Below are 12,418 nucleotides of genomic sequence, written 5' to 3' on the forward strand. Positions count from 1 at the left end.
ATGAACAGTGAAATGCTTGAAAGTCAAAATTGATATTGCTTGTTCATGAAGTTAACTATTTGTCATTAGGAATAACACAATGACTGTGTTGTATGTAATATTGTGTAAATCACGATCCCTTACACAAAGTCTAACGCCTATCACATTTTTCACATTGTGCGTGTCAGATCTCTCCTTCTCCGTGGTTTTCTGCAACTACACTTCCACTGACCTCGCGACTACTTCCACTATCTTCATCTACACTGGTGGCTATAACAACGCTGTTGACACAATTTCCACGATACCCTGCAGACCAGTGCCCATCTGTGGACAACACCAAAATAATGTTTCACAAGGATTTTTATTAGGCTAAAACTAATCAAAAACTCAGGTTTAGTTTCATTTTCGGGACAAACAGGACAAGACGGGTCTCGAGACAACTCCTCGCAATCTGGGACTGTCACGAATTTTTCATCTTGTCTTATCAATGTCCAACGTTATAATAGAGGATATTATTGAGTTGTTGTTTTTGTTTCACTATATGTGTTTTGTGGGCCATGTAGTGAATGCTTAATAGTAGTCTACAGAGTGAACTGTCCAAAAGCATTGGAAAACTATGTTTAAACAGTGAAATTCTGAACTTTTCTCCTTTAGCCTTCATTCTCTGTTGTTCTTTCTTAAAGAATGCCACAAAGGGATACAGAAGTGCTTCAAACATTTCAAAGCAAGTATCACAAGTCCATGTTTGTATTGGGAGGAACAATGGTGTGAAGATCATGCTGTTGGTCTTTTAAAAAAATACCAATGTACTGCAGGACTAGACTTTGGACAAAATTTGTGTCCAGTAAAAATTGTGTTTCTCTGTTATTAACATCTGCACTTCCCTGAAGCAAAACACATATCAGCAGTACTATATAAAATCTTCAGTCATTAATGATGGTAGTGAAGGAGACAGTAATAACTGAAGAACTTGTGGCTTCTATAGATGGAATGCAATGTGGAATTTTATGGTGAGGGAGTCATTTAGTCTGGGCTGAGTATCTGCATTTCCAGTGGTCTTTACAAAGCCTTGTATTTAACTACATTAGGCAAAGAAGAAGATAATGCAAAGACAAAGTGGCATTCCAATGTCTTATGTTTACAAGACAAATTGATCCTAATTGGTTTAAAGAGATATTTAGCCAGGATAATCAACTCAGTTGCTTTCCTGGAAGTCCTGGGTATATACTGTGTATTAAAACAAACAATAAAAAAATAGCGATACTAAAACCTGTAAACCAACAAAATAACAAAATAATTTCTAATGTTCCAAAATTTTAAAATGTAATATAAGGGATAGGGTTTTTTATAATCTGTAAATGTTAATCTACACCCTTAGGTTAGTTTTATTTCTGAGTTTGTCGTTCAGATCAGTTTATTGATGTTCTTTCATGTATTTGGTTTAGTCTTGTTTTGCTGAGTATAGGGTTATAGGGTTAATACAGGGCTATAATACATGTTATAAAGACTGACCAAGTTCAAAAGTACTGTTTCACGGAAGACTTCTGGCTGAAAATCTAAATGCTGTCCCTGTTTAACAGCCCAGTGTCCTTAGGAATTAGGTTTATATCTAGCAGTTCTGCATTCATCAATTTACATCCCATGCCTGCATGCATGGAGGTGTTCAGTTTGTATGAACACATCTTATACACAAGATTTTCAGACAGAACTGACTACACTGTCTCAACGTTGCCACTGAATGAATCAGTAGCTTTTAGCTGTGAAGCTCCCTGGTTGTCAGCACGTCTGTGATAAACAGTATTTACTGCCTGGTTAAAAGCTTACAAAAAAGAACACAAAAGCACCAGAAATTATTGTGAAGTGATAAATCTGTTGCAAATAGGTGGCTGCTGAGCTATTAACCCTGTATTAAGTGCTCGTACATGCCTGAACTGAACCTGTTTGAGCCAGCAACTGACTGAGTGCAATACTGAATTTTTCTGTAATTTGTGACTTGGTTAGCGGAACTTAGTTAGCAGAGACATTATTCAATATAAATTGTTCTATGTTCTTAATATTGCAGGAGGAAAAGTACAAGCAGAAACAGCCACAGTGAGCTGGTAGATGAAGCGATGCAGATGTACTGGCTGGACTGTGGCTTGTGTGAACAAGCACATCTTCACGCCAACGTGCCATAAAGGTAAACAACACCTTTTACCTGCTATCTTGTGTAAACCACTGGCACTGCACAGTCTCAGTGGGTTACACAGGATCGCAGCACGGCTTGAATGGTTGCAGATGCTCATGGCTCAGCTCAGTGCAAATATCCCCATACGTTATCTCTACATTAACCATAGTTAATTTTACATTACCACAAGCCTTAACAAAGTTTTAGTTACTCAACCTTAGCTAACCACAGTGTAGTTGCCACGTATGAATACTGTAGGAATAAATAATAACCATCATAACCATGTCACAGAGCCCTCATGAATAAAAAAGGATTCTGGATGTGAGTGTTGCAGCTCATCCTTGGGACTGAGGGATTGGGATGAGAAAAGTGGTAAAATCCATGGTTGAGGAAATTGGCTGAGAGGCCGCCCACTAACGTAGAGTCATACTCTTTTTGATAGGATTAGAGCCCATTGCCTCACTAAGCAGACACGGCCAATCAGAGATGGCAGAATATAAAGGTCATTAGTAGCTCAAAAGGCCAGACAAATGGTACAATCTCTATATTATTATGGGGTTTTCTTCAGGGAAAGCTTTTCTGTATTGAGGTAGTATTGAACTAATACTCGGACATGGCCATGTCAAACCTTTTTATTCAGAAAACTGTTTTTTGGAAAAGGAACCTCAGTTCAAAGAGAGCAAAGTTTAGTGTTTTGTGAGACATTCGGATTCACATTGAAAACCTTTTTGAACTGATGTTTGTTCAGCGTTTCTTTTGATGAAATTCTTCTTTTAACAACTCAGAGACAGTGTTAGATTTGTTGTAAAAGGTAGGATGAGTATTTGGTGAGTTCATCAAATGAGAGCAGATAACCAAGGCTGTGTGAACACTATTAACTACATATCTGAAAACTGCTACTGAACAACAACAAATGTCATAAAAAATAATCAAATACCACAAACAAGGCTTATCAAATATAAAAAGCTCCCACCAAAACAGACTGCGGGCCAACTTCCAGCCCTTTATTCATATAGCATTTCAATTTCACCCACCCACACCCCCTTTGTCAAAAGGATTCCCATTTTTCCTAATTACTGTGACAGTCAGAATACTCACAGTTTACAGCAGTTTAGTTGTATATCATATGGGGAAAAACTTAAGAACCTATAAAAGTAATGAGCTGCTTTGATGGAATTTTTGTGTGTACAGAATGAAGGCTAACTCATAGTGATGCATTCTTAAAAACATCTGTGCTGATCTTCTGCAGGTCATATGGTATACCTACTGCACACGTGACCTGTGTAGCTACTGTCTGCTATAGTAAGTTTGTACCTTTGTACCGAATTGTACATTGCAGAATTTTAAAATCATAATAAAGTAAAGCAGATATTAAAGTTTTAAATGCTACGCACACCTGCTCGACGAGTTAGCTGTCGAAATCTAATAATGGATGTATCAGGTGTTGAAGCTACATGGTTGTAAAGCAGTGTTGGAAGTTTCATGGCGAATGGTTGAAGAGTTTGCCATACATTTGGGCACAGCGACTCGGATCATGGTTTACAGAGCCTTTCATTTGAAACCATAAAACCGAGAAGCACTTCAGGTCGCCATAAACGAGGGATTAAAATATCGAGGTCCTCGGAAAGACGTCAGATGTGTGGTTGTTTGATCCAAAGCTCCTACGAGTGTTTCTTTAAGTGCGTGTGTGGAGTTTTCCTGCACAGGGTGATAGGAGGGGTTGGAGAGTGACGCTGGCTGCGCTTTGGTGCTGAGCGGAGCGCTCACCTGCAGATGAGAGAGCTGGGGAAACTCGAGGCAGAGCTGCAGCACACTCACAGAGCACACGGAGGGACGTAACGAACAATCTGACCAAGAAAGGGGGGGAATTACACAATTTTTGGAGAAGAATTACGAATCGACCCTCTTTCTGGTTCCTCGTCCAGGCAGCCCTGGCTCGCTTGCTCGCCACGATGAGAACAGACTTCGCTCTGGTCCTGACAGCAGCCCTTCTTCTTGACACATTCTGGGTGAGATGTCTCTTTTTTTAGTACAGCTTGTGCTATGTAGAGGAGTTGTGAGAGTACAACACGCAGCGTACCCAGTGTGAAGGGTTCCAAAGCTTTAGCACACAGGCTTAAATAAAGTCATGTAGTCGGATGGAGTCCAGTGTCAGTCCAGTGTGCTGCTGCAGCAGCGCAGCGCCGGTCGTTATTTCCGTGCAAGTAAGCTAATTGGTTCCCAAATGAATTTCACTATAAGGGAGAAAAATAAAGAAGAAAGTAAGAGCTAACCGCTCAGTATTGTCCGCTGTGACCCTCGTCAGGTTTTTCTCTGGATCGCTGCGGATTCTGCAATATTACACAAGTTAAAATGACTGCACAATTTAATCACCCAGGGTGATCAGTTCAGTTCAACGGGGCTTTATTGGCATGGGAAACATACGTTTACGTTTCCAAAGCAAGTGTGAAATTAAACATGTAAAGAACAATTGCGTCCCTTTATTCTCTATCAAACTCCTATAGTCATATCGTTTATTTTAGCCTTCCTCTATACGGCTTGCCTGGCCAAAAAGCAACAGCCAACAATAAGTTAAACTTTTGTAATAAGGTTTTCTAAAACCCTTTCTCGCCATTTAATCAATAAAAGCTGAATTAAGTCGGCGCCGGTGGGCTACTCTTGACGGCGCACCAGAAGCTTTGGGAAATCTTTCTCGCTGCCGCTTTTGTGACTAAAGACATTGCTCTCATACTACGTAGGCTACATTTAGAGAAATTATACAAAAATATTTGACTTCTGCCTTATTCCCTTCCAAGAGGTGAGGAACCTGGTGCTTTATGCCTACTCTTCAGTCAGACTCCAGCCAGCCTTGGCACCGGTGTGTGTGAATGTGTGTGTGTGTGTGTGTGTGTGTGTCCACGCACATTTACTTGTGCGCCTGTAGTGGCTGTAGTGGGTCAGATCATTCAATTTAACCAACAGTGAGCACTAAATGTTGTGTGCAAAGTTTTCTGCAAACCATTTGAGGAGCATACAGACACATCTCACACACAAGAACTGCTCAGTTCCTTCTTATTTCTCTGGACCCCTCTGCTAGACCCACAGTCAGGAGGCAGAAAAATTTGCTGCATTCATGCAGTTCTCTTTTTGAGTGTGTATGCAGCATGTCTCACTTAACCCTGAGCACAATACTCGAAAATTGTCCTCATTTCATCATGGGCTGGTTTCTTTATGGAGTTACACAGCACATTTTATCACATTGTCTGTATTTGTATTTAATCAGCAATGTGCCTACCAGGAATACCAGAACTTGTTGAATAAATTTATGCTAACTGCTGAGCTATATGCTGCTATTCTCCACTGCTCTGGGCCAAAGAGAAGCAAGAAATCAATGAAATCCATGTCTATCGATGTTTTACATTGTATTCTCTTCCTTCCAGAGGAATAATGGGGAGCATGCTTCCAGTGGTCCCTGCCAAGCTGGCTTCTCACAAAGCTTCTACTCTGTGCTGATTTCGAGGGATGTACTGCAAGGCCAGGGCATACTTAAAGGTAAGACCTTTAATTGGCGAGTCAGTTCTTTTATGTTTTGTCAAGAAGATTTAGAGTGTGAGTAAAAGAGCTCCCTTTCTGCATTAAGGCCGGTGAAAGGAAAAGTGTGTGCTGATAAGTTTGCTTTCAATGCCAAGCCACATAGTTTTTAAATTACTGAAGTAGCACTTATGCATTGATTTATGCAAAATGATGAAAAAGTGTATTGAATAATTTAAAACAAAAATGTAACTCGACACAATACATGGTATTTATTACACTCCAAAAGCTTGTCTGTTACATTTTGGGGTACGTGGGCTAGAATTTATTTTTGTTTTTTGACATTGCTCAACCTCTCAAACATTTATTATTATTAATATTTTAATCATTATAATCTTATATCACCGTCACACTACTATGTCTTACCAAGTTGGATATGTGTTGCTCCAATTACACAGTGAGCCAACCAAGTTTGAGGACCCGATAGTGCAGGAAATGGAATCGACATCCTGTGTCTAATCTGGCACTGCTCCTGCCAATGTGGGCTAATTGCAATTCTCTATTGATCCCAATGGTTTTTTCTCATAGCTCAGCTAAGCTGTATTGTTTTGCTGTGGGCGCACAATAGCTCTTTTGTGGGTCGACTGTGTCTTCGGCAGCTGCACAGTATATATTTCTCACTCTCCTTAGCAGAGAGAGACCTGGCTGGGATACAGCTGTCTAGACTCCCTCTCTTGAGTGTGCGTGTGCACACAGACACACGCACACACAGGCGTTGTAGACTAAGCATATACAGCACAATAGGGTTCAATATATTATTTTTGGGTTGTTTTCTCTCTTGTGTCTATAGTTGTGTTTGTCCTTGACTGGAGTGATAGAAGTCTGGAGGAAGCTACCGGCTTGATTTTAGTGTTTCATTAACTTCAGTATATTGTTGCCTGGCTGGAAGTGGGACTGGATATGGGACATTGTCACCGATAGTGAGTTTGCTCTTGGTGTGGTAGTGATGTCTTCAGCCCAGCAGGGGGTGTCAACACAATCACAAACAATCACAGAATGAGCCATCACGGCTGCACAGGAGCCATTTATTTCAGAGAGCATTATTTATCTCAGGGAGATGAAATTGTCTCTGTGTCTCTTCAGGCATAAACTAATCTTTAGTGGTCTAACAGGGTTTTTTCAGCATTATGAATTCAATTTACTACCAATAGATGCTTTAGTGTGATTCTACTGCACACCTTTTTCTAATGTAAGACCCAAAAACACAGCTTCAAAACATTCCTGTTATCAGACCAAATAAACACACAAACAGACTCACAGTATTCCCTTAAATCACATTCAAAGCCTATGCTTTAACATTTCCTCTGTGTTGTTTGAAAGGATCTTGCTAAAGTAACATGTGCTCATCTTTGCCATGACACACTCACAGCTGCAATGTTGTCTCACTGTGTGTCTGAGAGCAGCTGTACACACACACACACACACACACACACACACACACACACACACACACACACACACACACACACACACGCATCATATGTGATTTACAGCGCTCAGGCAGTTGATTTATAGTTGGTAAGGGTGTCACTGGAGGGAGGCAGGAAGCTACTCTGGAAAGGCTTTAATAATAACATTGTTTAACCCAAAACCGTCACATGGGGGCAGGAGTAATGACACCCACTCATGCACAGTTCCACTCACACACACACACGCACACACACACACACACACACACAAGTATATATATTCATGTTAGCCACCGGGGGAATAATGGGAAGGACAGAACTAGGACCTTGGCCATGATGGGGAGGATGCCAGGGTCTAGACAGGAGGTCAGCAGGGAGGAGGAGGGTGTTACATTTCACATTTTTATCATTTTGATAAAAAATACTAGTGAGACCACCACAGCAAATATAGATACAAAGCTAAAGCTAAGAACGCTAAATAACATTGCAATTTTTCATGATACAGTCTAGGATATATTGTCCAAAATGTATGAAATAGAATAGATTAAGTGTTATTATTGCATTGTCTTTGTAATGCGCTGCTCGCTTTTTTATAATGTCCTCTCATGAGTCATTTTGATTTTTGATTAATCTTCCTTTGATGAGCAGGGATGCTCATTTAGATTACTTCCCAAAAATTCTGGGGGTTCTGGCCAATTGAGGGTTTTCATTGATAAACACAGTTTGTGCAGTTAACATTTATAGATTCTACACCATGCGTTGTTTCTGCTAAGTGAATTCATTCACTCTCAATTTATCTGGAAAACCCCTGCCAGTTACCAAAATTAATGGCAGAAACACATAAAAACAGGATGCCACTTAGTTTGTGTTGGTAGATTACAAAGTGGATTGTAAAGTGGACATTTAATGGTTGTTTGAAAATTACACTGCTGAGTATTGATGATGTTGGGTCAGATGGTGTGTTTATTTACATTTTAGCACCAAACTGATTAATTCAACTCAATTCAGTTTTATTTATATAGCGGCAATTCACAACAATAGTTACAGTTTTAAATTCCCATATAAAAGTCATTATATGAACATAGAGAAACAGCAGGGGTGAAAGGGGTGGGGGGTGTCTTTAGACTTACAACAGCTTCTTTACCACACTGTAGGCACCATTAAAGGTAGTGTTCTGCCAGGCCTGGTTTACGCTATGCTATAGTCTGTTTCAGCGGTGTAGAAAAGTATACTCAGTTGTTAAAATGATTTGAAGGTTTGATATTTGGATCAACAATAGACGCTGTCATGATATTTGGAGTGTTTTGTATCCCACTGACGAGAGAGTATGAGCTGGGCCCTGGCCAGACTCATTCAGATAAACAGAGCCAGCTAACGTAACCTCATCCCATGTGTCTCTGCATCCCTCTGCTGATTCTGTTCCTGGTAATGAAAGCCAGGGATGGTGGTTTCAGCTCAGCGAGCCCACTCTGCTGACCTTGGACTTTGTTTGGGTTACTGGTGGTTTTGGGCAGACCTCACTTTCTGTGTGTGTATGATAGAGAGAGAGAGAGAGAGAGAGAGAGAGAGAGAGAGAGAGAGAGAGAGAGATATTCTAATGTCTGTATGTGCTTATGTTGGACATGTCAGTACCTGAGCTATATCGATGCTGACGTCCAGCTTTTCAGAGGGAACTGGAGATATTCTCTGCAGTCATCAATTAGTTTTTAGAAACTCTACTGATGCTGGGCTCCATTTTAAATGTTAAAACTTAGATCCCTTGAGTAACTCATCAGCCAGAATGAATGGCCTGAGTGTCTGTATAAAGGTCCTTAACCCTCCTGGCCAGGCTCAGGATTGCTATTGTACTCATTAATACATATTCTGTTGCACTGTAAGCACTCTTTCTCTCTCCCTCCCTTACATACACACAGTCACACATTCAGTGTCAGTGCAGTGTCCTTATATGATGCCATTCAGTAGAGATTCACCATTCAGTTGATGGCATTTAAATCTATGCCTTGCCTCTCTGACCCAGATCCATTCTCCCACCCTTCAGTGCCACCATATTTCTATCATATTCGTAGCTCCAGAGTTATAAACACATACACAAGACACATTGCCCACTAGGAATGGATGAGAAAGCTTTGCATTCTGAATAAAACAAATTGTTCAGAGCTGTAATTTTCTCCAGGATAATATTTCCAAAAATGTCCTCCAGCGGGCATCCAGAAGGCCCCTGGTGACGAGTCTCACTTGCCTTGGTTGGTGAGCTTTCCTGTGAGGTGATTTTTCAAAATCCATTAGCCAGGCTGTTACTTTGCTGAAGGCTTTGTATTCTGAACATCATTTTGCAACTTCAAGAGCAGAAGTAAGAGTAAGCATCAATTTCACCACCACTTTAACGGACATAACCATTTTCACATAATGGCTCAAATAACCTTACAGGATCCTCTGCCTGAGATATTAATAATACACCAAGAATTAGAGACTATCATCCCCTCTACCCAAAATCAGAGTTGACACACACTCTTTAGTGGTTCAGAGTGCTGCTGATGTGGGAACAGAAGTTCGCTTTGAATGAGTAACTCACAAGAGCCTGAACAAAAGATGTCATTTATTTTCACACACTCTATAGGGATGGACAATTCATCAATTTTTATCTTTCCTTTCACCCTCAAATGGAATTAGATTGTTTTGATTTCCTGTTTACCTTTTGCCCCAAATCTCATGATACACAGCCCGCAGAGTTATCTGGGTCGATAGCAGACAGGCGTCCTCATGGAGATTAGATATTGTTGGAATATAGCCTCCTTTGTTTCATTCTGTGTCTGTCTAAATCACTCTTATGGTTTCCTCTCGTCATTAGTTTTGGATCATGGTATCTTACTTTATTCTAATCTTTTCGCAAAGTCCTCTCTCTCTTTGATTCTCTCTTTTCGTTGTGCTGAATCATTCATGTTTTGTCTCTGCAGCCCCCTCCCATATAACCATCTAATCTCTGTTATAATGCAAAATAAAAACAAAAATCCTTATTCTCTTTCCGCCATCTGCTTGAAATATTACTTGGTTTATGGCTAATTTTTGTGAGGATATAGAGTCACAGAGACAGGCACAGACACATCCGTTTTCTACGGTTATTAATTGCAGAAACGCATGAGGCTGACATTTGTTGGATGTCTTGTGAAGCAGTAAAGACTCTACAGACATACTGAGGTGCTGGTTTATGCTCTTCAGGCCAAAGGCTAATCTGACCTCAGGGAGCTGTTACAAATAGCCAGTTGACACATATTTACTTAATGTGTAACCTCAGGCCTGAAGTATGTGTCCAATAGTTTTAAAGAATTGTGTGTGGATTTTCCTGAGAGGCTCATATAGATGATTTAGCCACATGGTTGAGCGTTTCTTTCCTTGTTAAGGTCTAGACATGAGTGGTTTATGAGATGAGCAAAGGGGGGCAGACGTTACACCTGCAGGAGTTCCTTTTGATTAATACTGTTAGCCTTGGGAACCCGTGCTGTGCAACAGTTATGTGCTTTTGTGTGCTTGGTGTGTGCGTTTTGTGGTTGAATGCGCTGTGTGCACTGAGGTAGCCGTCCGGCGCTCTGTGCATAGTGGCTATCCTCCAGGTTTTTCCAAGCTGGTCATTAAAAAGGCAAGCAGGAGAGAATGAGAAAACAAAGAAAGCAGGTGGAGGCCATTATTTTTTAATGAGATTTTTGACATCTTCTCCTTTTGTTTTGAGGGGAGGGACAAAGGAGATGGGAGGGAGGGAAGAGAAGAGTAGAAGAACAAATGTGGGAGACTTCCTGCAGATTGAGTTACTCTGTGGTGTGTGTGAACTCTGAATCCCTGTCATCTGCTTGGTACATTAAGAGACCTCCTGCCTTGATATGATGGGCCTTCTGGGGTCCTACAGGACCAAGGTTATTGCCCTCCTGAAGACATTAAACCCGTTTAAATACTTTGCATGGACTCCAACTCTTTAATGCACAGATGGTGTGTATGGGCTGTGAAGGCTGTAAGATGACAAGGGGACAATACCAGCTCTCTCTCTCACTCTCTCTTTCTCTCACACACACAGACATGCACATTTTGTCTGAGGTTAGGAGGGTTTTTTTCATTGGTGGTGTCAGATTAAGCGGCTGTTGAGGTGTACCTACTGTCTTTGGTAAAATAGTTTGTCATGAGGAGCAAGAGCAACGCAATGTGCTCCCAGGGCTGTTCTTTTGCTGGGATGTGGTAGACAGGGATTACACCAGCAGGATAACGATAAGCCTACAAGGCTGTTTCTCTTTGCTCGAGAGTCACACTGACCATGTCCTTCAGCAAGGCTACTGTCAGAGGGACGGTGAAATAGAGGGTGCAGTGGAGGGAGAGAGACACTTTCCTCTCAACAGGGTAGAAAAGCGAGTTTAAGATAAGGCTCTGTACCCTAAGGCAGCTAGCACGTCATCATATATGGTGCTGTTCACTGTTATTTCGCATTAATGCAAACACACACACACACACACACACACACATATATATATATGCACATGCAAACACACAAAGAAACACAAAACCCATTATGGCACTCTAAAACAAATGGGATCCAGATTTCCCCTCCCAGGCCGCCTACTGCTCCAGTACAGCTTTGGCCTGGGCCCAAACACTGTGGTGTCCTCTTCCTGCCCACTCACTCCTAACTCCTCCACTTCCTCTGTTTGTCTGTGACAGTATTTTAATTACAGCCTAATTGATTAAGTTAGAAATGAAGCCACACAGCCAATAAAGTGATGATTCAACTATCACGGCTCCATCACTTTTTATTTTGTTGTGCTGTGATAAAGAAAGGCAGTGGTAGTGGAAGAGACATGGATGACACCATTTTGCTATTTCAATTTCAAATTTCTGTTACTGTTTAAGCACTGAGCAAATTAAAAATGCATGAGCTCAGTTAGGATAAATCTCCTCTTCTCCCTAAAAATCTTTAACTACAAAACATGATTAAAGAGAAGTGGGCTAAAAGCTCATTTACAGAGCTTGTTATAAAAACTCCTAATAACAGTGATGTAAAAAAAGAACATGAAAAATGGTTCAGCTTTCTCACCTCTAACCCAGTCCTCCATTATCTCTATACCCTGGCTAGTTTCCCCAAACTGAGATCAGATCATTATTGTTAATTAAGGAGACTTCTGTCCATTTTCTAATCAACCAGCAGAAGTGTATGATCTCTCTGAGAATGTGGGCAGGACAAATCCAGTAGCATTACAGCCTCATATGCTATTCCTTTTGCTTGAAGATCCCTTTTCTTTGTTACGGGAGGATGAAA

General features: G+C 40.9%; 1 protein-coding gene across 1 annotated transcript in view; it reads left to right on the plus strand.

The window, feature by feature from the left end:
- The first annotated feature begins 3,815 nt into the window (after positions 1–3,815).
- Positions 3,816–12,418, plus strand: part of LOC119905739 (cadherin-4-like) — a 262,027-nt gene continuing 253,424 nt past the window's right edge. The window contains exons 1-2 of the mRNA XM_038723025.1: positions 3,816–4,155; positions 5,566–5,677. Coding sequence (XP_038578953.1) covers positions 4,099–4,155; positions 5,566–5,677 — 169 coding nt within the window. The 5' untranslated portion in view covers positions 3,816–4,098. The remainder of the gene's footprint in view (positions 4,156–5,565; positions 5,678–12,418) is intronic.

The sequence above is a fragment of the Micropterus salmoides genome, unplaced genomic scaffold (assembly GCF_014851395.1).
Source record: "Micropterus salmoides isolate LMB-PRFRI ecotype aquatic unplaced genomic scaffold, ASM1485139v1 Ms_hic_scaffold_16, whole genome shotgun sequence".
Taxonomy (NCBI): Eukaryota; Metazoa; Chordata; class Actinopteri; order Centrarchiformes; family Centrarchidae; genus Micropterus; species Micropterus salmoides.